The sequence below is a fragment of the Zootermopsis nevadensis genome, unplaced genomic scaffold (assembly GCF_977971745.1).
Source record: "Zootermopsis nevadensis isolate Lab colony 2312 unplaced genomic scaffold, Znev_1.0 Znev_ptg000004l, whole genome shotgun sequence".
NCBI classification, from domain to species: domain Eukaryota; kingdom Metazoa; phylum Arthropoda; class Insecta; order Blattodea; family Termopsidae; genus Zootermopsis; species Zootermopsis nevadensis.
This window is the reverse complement of record NW_028259136.1, coordinates 4,960,053-4,976,436: the sequence shown is the minus strand read 5'-3', so window position 1 is coordinate 4,976,436 and position 16,384 is coordinate 4,960,053. Positions and strand designations below refer to the sequence as shown.

At 39.6% G+C, this 16,384-nt stretch overlaps 2 protein-coding genes across 7 annotated transcripts in view; one reads left to right on the top strand and one right to left on the bottom strand.

Moving 5' to 3' along the window:
* IFT52 (intraflagellar transport 52) overlaps positions 1-16,384 on the bottom strand; it is a 76,712-nt gene that overhangs the window by 18,970 nt on the left and 41,358 nt on the right. The window lies entirely within an intron of this gene.
* The window catches only part of LOC110829182 (sodium-dependent noradrenaline transporter), a 62,384-nt gene continuing 50,418 nt past the window's right edge, over positions 4,419-16,384 (top strand). The window contains exons 1-2 of one of the 6 annotated variants that reach the window (XM_022062661.2): positions 4,419-4,675; positions 5,769-6,226. In XM_022062661.2, the coding sequence (XP_021918353.2) occupies positions 6,040-6,226 (187 nt within the window). In that variant the 5' untranslated portion in view covers positions 4,419-4,675; positions 5,769-6,039. The other 5 variants (XM_022062660.2, XM_022062659.2, XM_087342934.1 and 2 more) reach the window with 5 other exon arrangements.

Below are 16,384 nucleotides of genomic sequence, written 5' to 3'. Positions count from 1 at the left end.
CAACATAGAGCTGGGTTAAGGCTAAGCAGCTGATCATTGCGTACTGTCGTCTGCACATGCGTGTCACACACTTAACGTAACTTAACCAAACGTAATCAAATTCAACTAAATCTACCCCTTAGTTGTTGATCATTGCGCATGCGCGTCAGTATATTAAATGAGTAATGGTGCATTTGCCTCCCTTTAATCTGCTATTTAATATGTTACTTTTAATTCTGTTCCTTAAGTTAATAAAGAAGTTATTTTATAAGTAGTAAAATAATGAAAAGTATGAAGATTTCTGTCTTCTGGGTTGTTGCGCTGTGTAGACTGGTCGATGTTTACCGACGTTTCAGAGGTCATACTGACTGCATCATCAGCGCGATGAGTATGAAGAATTCTGTCTTCTGGGTTGTTGCGCTGTGTAGTCTGGTCGATGTTTACCGACGTTTCAGAGGTCATACTGCCTCCATCATCAGGGCGATGAGTATGAAGATTTCTGTCTACTGGGTTGTTGCGCTGTATAGTCTGGTCGATGTTTACCGACGTTTCAGAGGTCATACTGCCTCCATCATCAGGGCGATGAGTATGAAGATTTCTGTCTTCTGGGTTGTTGCGCTGTGTAGTCTGGTCGATGTTTACCGACGTTTCAGAGGTCATACTGCCTCCATCATCAGGGCGATGAGTATGAAGATTTCTGTCTTCTGGGTTGTTGCGCTGTGTAGTCTGGTCGATGTTTACCAGCGTTTCAGAGGTCATACTGCCTCCATCATCAGGGCGATGAGTATGAAGATTTCTGTCTTCTGGGCTGTTGCGCTGTGTAGTCTGTGTGTACACAGCGCAACAACCCAGAAGACAGAAATCTTCATACTCACCATTGTGAAAACCTCAAATCTTACATAATGAAAAGTAATTACTTAAAATAAATAATTATATTTTCAAATGCATGATCACAGGTAAAGATAACCACGTATCGATTAGGTTCTGTTAAGTCTAATAAAATGAAGCAGATAATGAATTAGCGTCGTAAGTTCGTTCACATACAGAGCAATAAATGAAAAGCCTGAAATTCTCCTCTTTGTCTGTCCGGCAGCCATTTAACCTTATTATGGCGTAAGCTGCTGGCCAATGACATGTGACGGTTGGTATCCGTGGCTGGAGCTGTACGCAAATAAAGGTTTCATTTGATTTTAAAACTAGCAGATTGCCCGCAGTGTTGCTGAGGGGAAATTCGACAACTGTTTAAATGACTTTTCAAGCTTTCTTTCCCGAAAGTTTATCACAGTCCTGATTATCCGCTACGTGTTTTTTAATCCCACAGGAAATAAAATTACTGTCCATAAACCCAAGAATATTTGTCTTTTGCAGTGTTATCTACAGCAATTATTTTCAAAGATTTCCAGAAAACACAAATACTTCCTTTTCTTGTAGAAACATTTGTGCAACAGTATTTAATATTGTTGCAGTGATGAAATTTGTCTTAAAAATACAATAAAAATAAATAAATAAAATGCATTCTGACAGATTTCATGTTAAGTTATAAACTTTAACAGCCAATTATACATTAATTTTGCTTGTAAATAAAGTTACGCGGTTCTGCGTGGTGGGTGCTCTGTCCTTACAAGAACCGACTGGTACTTGTGAAAATCAATTTGCTTTGAGGTCCCCAGCAAGGAAACCACCACGATTTAACTTGTCGCATTCAGGTGTTACAATTACATTAAAATATAGAAGCTTTGTATCTTTTAATGGAATCGTCTATTTCAGAGTCATTAAGTAAACTGTTGAGTTGCCTGAAGAAGTACTTAGAATACAAAGTTATCTTCGGCAGTGAGACTTTCACACGTATTAAATATTCAAATGTATCAACACGTCCAGAATATATAGCAGATGTAAAATACAGGACCATTAAGGAAAACTTCGAATTCAATTTTATAGTTGGATTAGGAGAGGTTCGACAATGTAAACAGTAGTTATAGTTAGTAAATTAAGAGGTAAATCTATTCCTGTGCTTATAAATTACGCCATTAAAGAACGCGCAGAAGATAAGAACCATGCACTTTATAGAGGCGAATGGTATGATTTACTACCCTTTCCCACCAGGACAAAACCACAGACATCGATCGGAAATTAAGACGAACTGGAACAAGAAATATTATGGAAAATTCCCAAATCCAGTCCCAGGAATCCAACCCGGGACTGCATTTTACTAACTGATACATCGCTTCTCAAAATATCCGTTCAAACTCCACAAGCAGGTTTATGCATAATCTGGCTATAACTCAAGTTACGTCTTTCGATTCAACTCTTGAAAGACAAGTGGTAATTATATGTACCACCTGCTTTAACAATCATAACTCAAATTGTTCTTATAAACAAGCAGGCCCTCGTTCGTTTAATAAAATAAACAAGGCCTACAGATGATATCAGGCTACTGCAGTGTATTACAGGCCTACTATACCACCAGCTCTATCGAACGCCTAACACTCCTTAGTTTTCAGTACGTACGCCCCTAGTTTAAAATCGAACTCAGAAAAGGCTACCGTGATTGATATAAAAATTAATGAATTGAAAAAATGTGGAATTTATAACCATTTGAACGCCACAGTTTTATTTAGTTCGAAGTAAGAGATGTTAATTTAAGCAGTTTGATCGCGTAATATTTTATTACATAGAAAAATTAACAGCCTATAAGAACAAAGGAAATCATGCGCCAATTTTATGTTGTAAAACGTTTCAGATGGCAGAAGGGAAGGAGGGGCAACATATTTGGGTTTTGGAGTAATGCAGAATGGTGTATTCTGCGCACAGGGCGGACACTCAACTCATTTCATCCAGGTCTAAGAGTCACCTCCCGGGTTTTCCAATACGCACGCAAAGGAGGAATTCCTACACGCGTAGATCTCTGCTCACTCAAAATTCCACAGAGAGGCCTTCGTATGAGGACGACGAAAAATGCCACTAATAAATGGGAAAATAGTTCAAGACGCTCTGCACTGCATTTCGGGAGAACACAGACATTCTATATACGTCTCTTGTACCTTTGGCGACGTAAATCGTGATTACGTAATTTCTGTTTAATTCTTACAACGCGCGTAGTGTGTAATTGATTTATGCATTACAGTGATTTTACCATAGAGCCGAGTTCGACTCCTTATCGACATGGTGTTCACGCTGCTTTCAAAGTTCTTGTTTCGATAGAAAGTAATCGTGTCGAATCAATCAATAATCGTATCAGATTACTGATTAAGATTAAATCTCTGCTCATTGCACTATTACGTTTCATTGGGTTTCTGGTGAATGCAAAGTGCCTATGACATCACGCGGCGTCACAACGCAAAAGAACACAATCCAAATGTTCACGTCTATGAAAATCTCAGTTCTCGTATCATTATTTTTTATAAGTTTAAGCTTTATAGCTATGATCAGTTATTTCTGGCATTGCATTTAAAATGATATTCTATTAACCAAATGGGAATGTCATATTGCGTGAAATATACATTTTATATTTATACCCAATGAAGATTTTATGTTCTATCAGCACTATGCATTACATATTGGCCCACATATATTCTAAACAATTTCATTATTTCCTTATGTCGAAATCAATTTTCTAACATCGCACCTCGAATCACTAACTTGACTGAGAAAATGGTGAAGTGTGACATATTTATTATAATAAAAGTTAATCTTCGTTCATTTCAAGACATGATTTTAGTAGTTATGGTGAAACCAAATTCATAAGTATCTTGGTTGATTTAACGACCACTTTTAGCTGCTAATTTCGTAGCGTTGAATGGGAGATGACGATTACAATTAATAAAAGTGGGAATGGCGTGTAAGGAAGTGGTCGTGGCATATTATACGGCACTATTCCCATTTTGTCTAACTTGACGAAACAAACCCACAAATCTCTTAAGGATAATCCGTATCTGTCTCTCGATTCGAATTTTGGGTCTCGAGAATATGAAACATGATATGGCCTATTAACTACCCATGAAGTAGAGATGTTCAGTCTAGCGATGTCTTGACGACAGGCGGCCTCACCTTTGTCAGATGAAATTCAATCCGAATACGAGGCAGATACGCTAAGACTCGAGCATTGCAGAATGTTTACTCGATTATCGAACTTCCTGTGGACGAGGTAGTTTACTTTGGCTGCAAACGCCACTCAACCTCCGCCAAGATCGTTTCGGGAATCGATCCGATCTCCAGAGAATGACAGGACAGAAGAAATCACATTGCTCTTTGGGTGAATGTCTCAACGACGCCCTGTGTCTGGGCAGCTAATGCGTGCCCTGTTCCCGTCAACTACGGCGCACAATGTGAATCACATTTCCTCTTCCTCTCAGAAGAGTGCTTATAGTCTCGCGTTAGCCCTGACAACGACGCCGTCACAGAGGTTACGTGAGGTGCATACTTGTGCCGCGGTAAGCGTACGAGAGACAAAACGAGAGGGACAAGGCGGCAGCGAGTTCAGTCGCGCTCCAGCGTTCGCGGAGGGTACACGCCGGTCGACCAGACGCCCGAAGACAACCTCGTCGCGCGACGCCAGTGCTGAGGTGACCGGCGGAAGAGATTAACAGCACTTTCAAACCCCTGTAATCGAGTGCCACTACTGAAGGCTATTCAATCTTTCCATTGCGTTTTTAATCAGTTTCAGAAACGTACTTGATGTTTGCCCCTTTGAAAGAGGGTAAATATGTATCTAAACGTTTTGTAATACGTAATTAAATTAATCTGTGTAATTAGTGACTAGAAAAAAATTACAAACAAACTGGTGGCAGCTAAAAACTTACGGAAATCACAACGTTAAAAATATTTTATGTCATTAGTATGAGATATTTGATTTCGACCACGCAAACACCTTTAATAGTGCGTAAATTATGAGGCTGACTTGTCCAGATTCTAGAATCTTTCAATTAAAGTTACGTTGCAAGAGTCTGAATGAGGTAGCCATTAATGTGGCTGTGAAATAATGTGCGGAAAAAACTTAAGAGAAATTTTATGTAATCCCGTTTCAAACTGTAAATTAAAACGAAGTTGGTTTTGAATATATTAACAGAAAGGTCAGTAATTGAGTGAAAAAAGTGTTAAAGCAATATTAGCTCTAAAAATTTCATCCATAGTCTTTGTACTGTATCAACTTTCATTTTATAGAAGTATATAAACAGAAAACCAGCTTTGCTTATTGAAGACTCCTTTGTCCCGGAGAACGGCTAGTTCAGACACTTTAGGAAACTTTCGTAATGAATAAAATATTGAAAGTTACCCCACTGACGTCATACTATTAGGAGCAGTCAGTGCTACCAAGCAATTCGTCACAGTAGCAGATTCTGAACTTCTGGAATCTTAAGGTGTCGCGTCAAAGAACAACCCTCCATGTCAATACCGCCTTAACTACGTATTGTCTGTGGGGAGCTCTAAATGTCGAGATTTATCGATAACCTCGTAATCTATTCTAATCGCGGTAGAACGCTATCTCATGGTAATAACGAGCAACAAACACGGGAATGAAATCTGTAACTATTGTTCTGCCTGTTGAAATGACTACATCTGAAACACGTGTTTTGACACGTGACTCATTTGAAAAGTTAATGATGGTGATTTATTTTCACTTCTCTTTTTGTGACGCAAATGGATTTATAATAAACGACATGGGAATATCGTGCGATTAATTTGTTTAGATTTTCTTAGAATCATCAAACAAATTGAGAAAACGGGGAGGTGAGTAGAGTAACATTTGTTAACGATGTTAAGGCGCACATCTCACGCATATTGTCTTTTAGAAGGCAGCAAATAATTTCAAAATTGACTGACATTTGACGACAATCTGAAAATGTGTTAATAATGAACGAAGAACTGAGAGAGAAGTTGAAACGTTGGATAGGATGTGAAGAACCAGACACTTCTTATGTGGGTTATATAGGAAATAAATTTCCGTTGGAAATGAATGACAGCGGAGCTCTTGGGTTCTCCGAACGTGAGGTGAGTCACGGATACCAATAAGTTAAGTACCGGAAGGCAAGCTCTTCGTATCAAACGGGAGAGCGTGTTGGAATGGAGTTGGCGTTGTACCGCTCAGCACAGCAGCAGGAGGGATGCAGCGGGGCAGTTGTGCAGAACAATCCCGCCGAAGACACCAACACCACGTCTTCGATGACCACCATGACCTCCTGTCTTCAACAGCAGAACATTGTCCTTGACGACGGCTATGGGTCTTCAAATAGTTCCCCACACAGCTCAGGTATTGTGCGCCTTTTAATATATATACATTTATCGTCTCTCTCAGAGTAGTATAAATTATATGGCAGTCACGTGTTTTACGTCCAACAGTGTGACATAAATAACGTCAATGTCTTCATTTATACATTTAAAGCACAATGGAACCTATGAGTACCATTTGTTTTAATAATCAGCTACTAATAATTTTGCCCAGAAAGTATAAAAATTGGTTTAGTATGATTCTCAGAATAAACATTGATTATCCTACATTCCTAAACAGCATTAACTAATTTATGTTTGTCATGGAGACTCTTGTGTGATATCTTCGTTTCTCACGACGGTGAAGATGTCTGTGTTGGTCTTCTTGGTTATAACGTCGTATGGGGTTGTAGGGAAATGCAAATGTTTCGGAGGCATATATCGCCACCATCTTCAGGGCACTGTTTTCTTTGATGCACGAACTGAATTTTTTTTAAAAAAAATATAGATGAACGTTATCCTCAAGAGGGTTTAATGGTTTCTGTGTGTACGATAATGTTCTTTAAAGCGATAATATCGTCCCATGTCTTGAAATATTTTATGAAATTCTCTTTTCTGTTGATTGTGGCACTCGCCTCATGTCCAGTAATTATGTTAGCGAATGTGGTTTTTGCAAATGAGATGGTAAGGTGATCATGAACGTTGTGTAAGCTGAGGACAGAAGGGTGGAAGTCGTCGACTACTTCAAAGTACTATCACAGCATTCGCCTGTATAAATCTGGAAGAATCAGGAAAAGCATTAATCACGACAGTTGACAACCAAACCAGATACCTCTCAAATACTGAACTAATTTCACGGATCACAGTTCTTTAGAAATGAATAATTGCTCAGCTAGCCATGAAATTCCCTACCTTTTATGAAAGCCCAAATTTCATTACCGTGCTCACAACAGTACAAACCAATTAATTTTCTTAACATATATTTTAATATTATCTTCCCATTTACTCCTAGGTCTTCCAGTATTGAATAAACCTACCGCCTAATCACGTTCTCAGTTTAATCGTAAATTCGACCAGATTACTTTGTTCTTGAATACGGCCAGAGAGTGTTCCTGCTTCCTTAAGATCCACGTTTCATCATAGTATCATACGTTACACTGTAATGTCATTATGTTCCTACGTTAACACAGAATAAATAATCTATAAAGTGTCAACAGAATTTAGGACCCGGCATGAAATTTGCATGCCATTAAGCCTACGTGGGCTGTAGTAGCTTGGAGAAAAGATGGCCCGAATTTACATATTGAATACGTCTGAAGATTTTCCAGTTACTCGACGTCTAATAATAAATCCGAAATGGAATTTAATTTTTAAGGTTAGAGAAGCGATATCATCTATAAAAGTCCTTAATTTTGAATTTCCTGTCGTAGGCAAACATGTTGAAGATTAAATTATGCTAAGCCACATTCTATTTACAAATCACAGGATTTACGAACTGAATATATTAATTAACGTTTAAATAATTTACACAAACAATTTAACATAACATATAATTATAACACTAATTTATTTGAGTACAAAATTTTATTATGGAAGCCTGACTAAAATAAATCACTCGGAAGACACTGGGAAGATAATATTAAAATGTACCTCACAGAAATAGTATGTGGTAGTGTAGGCTGGATTCATTTGACTCCTGGACAGGGGCCGGTGAAGACTATGGTAAACACGGTAATGAGCCTTCGGATTTTGTAAACTGCGAGGATTTGTCTAGCTGAGAAACCATCAGCTTCTGAATGACTCAACTCCACAGAGTTACTCTGCAGTTCCATTTTATACAAAGTTCTCTTAGGAGTGTTACGTCACAAAAGCGTTGCACTAACAGCGCACTGGTTGGGTTAAGGGTAAAGGATATTGGTTATTAAATTAGTAGTAGATTTCTTTCGGACAAATCCCAACCGCCGAGGATTATTTTACTCTATCTATAGATTGAAGACATTACATGTTACGTGGAGCTCATCCGATAAAATAATTTATCACTGGACTTATTCCGCGTTATGTAATCTCAGAAGTTTATATAAGCCATAACGTAACAGAACAAAATAAAAATAACTATAAGAGACAATGTGCAGAATAAATTCTTCTCACCAAAGCTATAGGTGAGTTCAGTTTGCATGCTGTGTTTCTGTTGGAAGTGACACGGTTTCTGCATTAAAATATGACCGAAGAACGTCCCACAGTACAGACATTATAATGATTATTTATATAAAACAACTTTAAAGTGGAACGGCACTTATTAATCTGTAGGAACCCACACACAAATTAACTTCGTTAACTTCATTTTCGTTTCGCAGTCATAATGATCTACGCTCAGTTGTTTTGGGATGAAAGGAAGTTTTAAATATAACTGAAAAGTTATATTTGTAGCTTGTTAAATAAACTTATAAAAAAGTTTATCATCGTCATTATATTTATACATTCAAGGTTCAGTCCATCTGGCAAATACGAATGACAACCGCTTTTCAGCCATCTTATTTATACACTGAAATATCAACTATCAGAGGTATCCGGTCTGTAGTTCTCGTGATAAAATTGTATTACAAAAAAGGGGCTATAAATTTAATTTAATTTTCTAGAGTAAACGAAGAAAACAACTGAGACCTCAGTACAGACGTTCCAGGCAGGAATTCGTATCTGGTAACTTGGCAATGTGAGTTGAACGCATTATAGTCATGCGGCACACTCTAAAAATTTGTCACAAAATTATGTACGATCCCATAATGGTAATTCTACGGCTTGCTTAAGATTCTTTAGAAACTGAATCTGGTTGAGCTACACTGTATATTTTCACCTCGAGATGAACGCGATTTCATAGAAGAACAGCGTCAACTAACTGACTAACTAACTAGATGGCTTACCGAACCCGAAGGTTCATCACCGACTTAACCAAAGCCCTCCACTGGACCCTGTCCTGGGCCAACAAAATCCAGTCTCCTTCAACTCCTATCTCCCATAGATCCCGCCTGAGATTATCCTCCCATCTACGTCTAGGTCTCCCCAGCGGTCTCTTCCCCTCAGGCTTCCCAACCAATACCCGGTGTACATCTCTTGTCCCATCCATGCGCGCTACATTCCCCTCCCATCTCATTCTTCTCGACTTAATCACCCTTACAATATTGGGGGAGGAGTGCAGATTTTTAAGTTCGTCATTATGTAATTTTCTCCATCGTCTTCTCTCCTAGGCCCAAATATCCTCCTCAACACCCTATTCTCAAAAATTCATCATCTTCGACACTGCCAAGGTTTTGGAGAGAGGAATGGAAACGAATGAAACCCCGAGAAATCAATTGAGGTCAGTTTATTCACTATGAATCCCACAGGAATCAATCGGTAAGCAAATCCTGCCGTGGGGCGTCCGCGTTCTGTCCACAAGATGGCTGAGGGGCCTTTCATTCGGTTACCAGCACCACAGGCACACCGTCCAATGCCCGTATCTCCCCTTCTCGTCAATTAGCTCTGACTGATCGATCCCTCTTCTCAGAAAACACAAACACTTCAGTCCTGAATATGGAGGCAGCATATTCCTCCGAAACGTCGGCATTCATCTACAAGTCCACTGGCGTCACAAACCACAAGAACATCGACAAAACAGTGGCAGAAGTGATGACAACGATGCCACAGATGCTCTAAATACGGGCTTCGTAAGAACATACTCGTACCTTTAGACACGCGAATCGGTCTCTGGACCGGAATTCAAAGCGGACATCCCTCTGAATACGAAGTACGAGTGACAAACATTAGTCAGCGATATTTAATCAGATGACAGTTGCTGGTCTGTGGTTGGTAGCTGTGTGGCCTCATTCGATATCCGATATGATTCTGAGGTCGCGAATCTGCCTAACCCACATTCAGGTCAGACACGGATCAGAACCCAAGCTACGTTTCTGTGGACATTTCATAGTTCAGGTCCTTTGAAAGAGTGATGAGATTGTCACCCTGGCTTCTAATAACACCCTAAATATATTTTGTGCTAACTAGTGCAAAGATCCATGTTTGTGGCAGCTAAGCTCTAAACAAGTGACCGCCTAATGTAATTGAATTTCAATGTAATCAAATTTTATACATTTTAATCGCTGACTGTTGAAAGTAAATGCATCATGTGATCACATGTCCCTCCGTGTTTTCCCATGCTTTATTTCCAAAACTACTTAATGAGTTTCTATGGATTTTGGCGTGAAAGGTGAAAAATGACGGATGAAACTTAGTTTGGTTGACATCGATTCAGTACTATCATCTCTTAATATTGATAACAAATAGAACTTGATCACTTGATGGAGAAACAATTCATTGTATGAAAAATGAATATGTTACAAACAGCTTACATGAAGGCTGATGTTTCGCATCAACAGGTGGCATCAACAATGAGAAGTCACACGTTTTAGAATTCGACTGCACGTGTAGCAAGTATGATTTGGATTCAGTTTTGTCTGCAGTAGCAGTGTTTTACTCAGTTGTAAAAATTGACGATATAGGCCTACTTTTAACATAGAACAAACTTCTCTGTTTCATCGATATCGACTCAAATCGACGTGGAAATTTACAAAATTCTTCAACAATTAATATAGACGAAATAAAATGTAAAGCACAGGTTTCTGTGTAGGTAAGAGATTTCAAAAAGGAGGGAAATACTTTAATGATGACGAATGATCCAGTCGTCCGACATAAGAACTTCGCAAAATTTGAAAGAATTTACAAAAATGTTGAGAAATGATTGTGATCTGACTGTTTGGAGTTTATCAGATGAAATTAACATGAAGACAGAAAGTACTAGATTCGAATACACCGAAATTTTTAAGATGAAGGAGGTGTGATAGAAGATATCAGAAGTCGTACCCATGAAAACAAGTAATGCTGAAAGAAATGTGTCCCGAATTTCAGAAAGGATTTAAGGAAAACCCGAACCTTTAAAAGAAAATAATTATAACCGGCTGCGGAAACTGGGCTTTCTAGTATGACCCAGAAACAAAACGTAAAGTATATAACGCAACAGTCTTTTTCAGACATTGAAAAAACTAACGCGGATATGAAATTAAAACGTGGGACTAAATCGATATGAAAGGATTCTAGCTACCTCAAATGAAAGGAAACATTGCTGGAAAGTAGACTTTTGGCTCGGGGCGCCATTATGATCATCAGACTTGCGAAACGACTCATGGGAAGTTTCGCCAACACAATAGCTTGGGCACTGATGTGATGAATGGGGGAATCCAACTAACTCGATAAGCGTCCCGCTTGGGAATAGACAAAAATAGATGTCTGTGAGTTGAACCAAGGCAAGTGTCTACAAGTGACGTCCAAAACTGTTGATGGGTCATCGAATTAATACAGCGATAAAAGGAAATGAACAGCTTTTCGAAAATTACTGAGTTTGATCTGGGAGTCTGATGTTATGAATATTTTGGTTGTAAGATTTGAGGTTTTCACAGCGGTGAGTATGAAGATTTCTGTCTTCTGGGTTGTTGCTCCGTGTAGTCTGGTCGATGTTAACCAACGTTTCAGAGGTCATACTGCCTCCATAATCAGGGCGATGAGTATGAAGATTTCTGTCTTCTGGGTTGTTGCGCTGTGTAGTCTGGTCGATGTTAACCAACGTTTCAGAGGTCATACTGCCTCCGTCATCAGAGTATGAAGATTTCTGTCTTCTGGGTTGTAGCGCTGTGTAGTCTGGTCGATGTTAACCAACGTTTCAGAGGTCATACTGCCTCCGTCATCAGGGCGATGAAGATTTCTGTCTTCTGGGTTGTTGCGCTGTGTAGTCTGGTCGATGTTTACCAACGTTTCAGAGGTCATACTGCCTCCATCATCAGGGCGATGAGTATGAAGATTTATGTCTTCTGGGTTGTTGCGCTGTGTAGTCTGGTCGATGTTAACCAACGTTTCAGAGGTCATACTGCCTCCGTCATCAGGGCGATGAGTATGAAGATTTCTGTCTTCTGGGTTGTAGCGCTGTGTAGTCTGGTCGATGTTAACCAACGTTTCAGAGGTCATACTGCCTCCGTCATCAGGGCGATGAAGATTTCTGTCTTCTGGGTTGTTGCGCTGTGTAGTCTGGTCGATGTTTACCAACGTTTCAGAGGTCATACTGCCTCCATCATCAGGGCGATGAGTATGAAGATTTATGTCTTCTGGGTTGTTGCGCTGTGTAGTCTGGTCGATGTTTACCAACGTTTCAGAGGTCATACTGCCTCCATCATCAGGGTGATGAATATTGTATCAGTGTCCTATTTTAGAAACTGATAGTCACCCAGATAGTCAAAGAACTCCCTGCCATTTGTGGAACAAGGTTCACTAACATGTTTACAAAAAGTCACCACCGGAGCCAGATGAGACTGGAGAAGGCATACATTTTAATATTATCCTATTCAGAGCTAATCAATCCAACTGGAGTTGCAGCATTAAGCTTTCCTATCAGAATTCTGTACGTGGTTCTCGACCTAACCGTGCGTGATACACGTCCCTCAAATCTAAGTTTACTCAGTGAAATCTTTGATCTCTGAAATCTGAGGTTCAATACCTAACATCAATAACGAAAGTCCATTATGGATTTTAGCATCTCAGTTCTGCAAGAATAATATATTAAATTCTAAACACTGTCAACATTAAAGTGTTACATCCCAAGGCAACATGTTTCGTGTTCTAGACACACCATCATCAGGCCAGACATGCCTGATTGTGAACTCATCACTTTAACGTCCGCATGCCGTTAAAGTAACGGTATCATGTTGTGAAATGAGGTTTCCATTTTGGTTGCAGTCTCCCTTTGGCCCAGCCCAATCTTTGCCTCATTCCGACCTGACTGACCCATTCCTCCAGACTTACCTTCTTGCCACTTTACATTAACTCTATGATTCCGAGCATCGTCACTTCAGCCCTGAAGATGGAGGCAGTATGGTCTTCCGAAACGTTAGTATCTACCTACAAGTCCACGTCGCGTAACAACCCAGGAGACCAACATATTTGTAGTTATAATTAAAGTACAGCAATGAACAGAACTACCGCCACGGTGGTCTAGTGGTCAGAACACTAGCATTGTAAGCCTGGGGTCCCGGGTTCAATTCCCGGTGGTGCTCAAATTTATAACTTGTGTTGGGGAAGGCCGTGGTCAAGGCATCACGGAGTTTTCCTCCGGGGGCTTCCCCGGTTTCTCCGTGGCATCCCAACAATTACTCCACTCACACACAGAAGAAGGCAATGGCAAACCAGTTCTGATCATCTCTGCCAAGAATGTATATATGTATGAGCAGGTCCCTGATAACCTGAAGAGGTTGGAAGGATCCTGTTCATAATATATGGACCTGTCATCAGACAGAACACTACAAAAAAAAATGAACAGAAAACCCAGTCAGCAAAACCCAAGGCATTGGGTATTTTTTAAGAAAGATTCTCGTTGGGACTGAGGAACTCCTAATTGATATTTGTCAGCAGCAGCAGATATCGTATGTCAGTATTTAAATGAAGTAAGCAGCCATCTGCCACTCAGTATGCGCACTTAGTGATCTCACATGACAAAAAAATATATATATCGTTTTACGTCACGGGAAATGCTTCATGAGACTCCACACACTGTGTCAGTCGTGGTGTTAACAGTGTGGATGCTGCAATTCCTTCCAACTTTTTCTTCATCACCACTCCCAAACTGATTCTCCCACCCTCAAATCTTGGTGGCGTCGTGGACGCATTTCCCAGGGGTAAACATGGACAGAAAGTGAAGCAGGCAATTCGCCTCCAACTGATACCACATACACAGCAAACGAAAGTACCTCTTCGCCAGCAAAATCATTCAAAATGTGGCGCTTCGATACTGGGAAAACGCTAAATTGCCAATGCTCATTCCTATTCTGCAATCTTAAAACGCAAGACGTCGTTAAGTTCTTGTAATTAACTTATTTCTATCTTGTATTACGCCCTTTTGTATTTCACTGCTCAGAATTTAAAATCATGTAAACCACCTGGCCGTATAACTGGATGGCATCGGCTCATCTTAATGCGTTTTTACATGCGACAGAAAAAAACAAACAAATTCCCTAACGGATTTCGAACCCGCGTCCTTAGCATGCGCTCTGCCAAAGACACGGGCACCTCTTATACAATGTGACATAATTCAATTCTAATGGGTTCTGACGATGCTAGATTGCATTTAAAAGTGTTCATTGTCAGGACTTTTGCCATCGTATTTTCTTTTACAAAAAAAACCCCACGACGTTTCGGAGACTGGTTCTGTCTGAGTGACAAAGACTAGCTCTATCTAAGGGACCCAACAGAGTAGGTACCCCTTACCTGAAGACGGAGACAGTACGAGCCTCCGAAACGTGTTTTTTTTAAAGAAAATACGATGGAAAAAGTCTTGATAATGAATAATTTTAAATGTGATATAGTTCCAAGCAAATATACCACATGCTGTCAGGATCCGTTCATCAGAACTCATCTGGTTTAGACATGGGCCACACGAAACAGCATGTTGATGATACAATCGTCTTGTCCAAATATATATCCCTTTTCCCTTGTTTTTTTTTGCGAGACAAGAAAAGAAACTGCAGCTTTATTCCGCTGGGTTCAACTGACTATAAATCAAGTTAAATATTTACCATGACACTAAGGCTCCCCTCCCCTCCCCCTTCGTTTCGTCATAGCGTCATGTCAAGTGTTATTAACTGTGATGCCAGAAGTTAGTTCATTCAGCACAAAAGTGTATCACACTAACTCCAAAAGTGGAGATAAATTAGTAAAAATAAATTAATATCTTATATAATTTAAGATCACGTAAAAATAGTTGCAACTTTAAAAAATTTCGTGTACAATGTATCCTGTGTTAATAAATTGTTCGCAGTTTCCTAAATCCGAAACAGTGATGACTGATCCAGTTTCTCCCGTCTGTTAGGCTACTCTAGCATCAAACTGACCGCATAGAGTAGTAGTAAATACATTACTTAACATAAACTGGTTTCCACAAGCTCAAATACATAGTAACTGTGTTCGTTACCCTTCATAACCTGAGCAGCAAGAATTCTTGACTTTATTCAGCCTCTTTCCAAGTTATCAGGGTGATTCGTCCGAGGTAAGAGCGGTCAGAGCATAACGCTGGCATCACATTCCTTTTTGTGCAAAATATGGACGTGAGAGAACAGCACAATATCATAATAAAGAGATCTGATTTCAATTTCCAAACTGTTTAACGAATTACAATTATAGTATCGAAAATTGTATTTCCAGAATTTCGATTCCTATCGGTCAGCTGTACGCCTATCCCAACGTTGATTAAGCTCAACCAGAACTTTATTAAATTTCGATTATAATGTATGAACACTTATATTTATGATTATATAAGGATGCTGTCAGCAGCTCAGACTAAGAGGATCGAATCATTTTGTAGGTTCACTGACGGTGAAAATACAAATATACAGAAGCGGTCGTGGCCTAATTTTAGCTAATATCCTGACATTTTCCTGGAGGAACTGAGTAAAACCACAAAGAACTCAGTCAGGACAGCCGGTCTCCGGGAATATAATTTGAACTCCAGACCTCCTGAATACGAGGCATTCGACCGCGTCGGTCATTAAGGGAAATGCGTGTCTAATGACATTTTTTATGCGAGTCAGATCTGGCAACTGCACTTTTAATGTAATTAAGAAATCTCAACAGGAATGAGGGGATGAAAAATAGCAAAGAGTCTTTAGAAATTTTGTTTAGTACAAACTGGAATGCATTTGTCCTTCCTTCTTCTATTCCAGTTACGTCCCACCTAAATAGCTTGTTGTGCCCCTTATGGCTTCTTTTTTTGCCCAACGCTCGCTGTAAACAGCGTAGATTGATTAAGACGTATAATGATGTTAACTTTAATATCGTATAAGCATGGCAGCACTATGGAATTTATCAGGGTCACGGCCCATTTAATGAGAAGCACAAGCAGATGGCACACAGCGAACAAAGCCACTCAGTGGTCAGTGGTCTGAAATAATAAATATATCGTGTTATCACTTTAGAAGATTTCCAAGAACACGCGGCAGTCTCCTTCCCTACTCCCTTGCGTCTACATTGAACACTTCACTAAGTAATGACATTTGTGACGACCCGCAGTTAAAGTTTGGGTCTCTGTTATACCTCACATCCAACGCCAGCCCTGAACACACCATAAACGTTCACG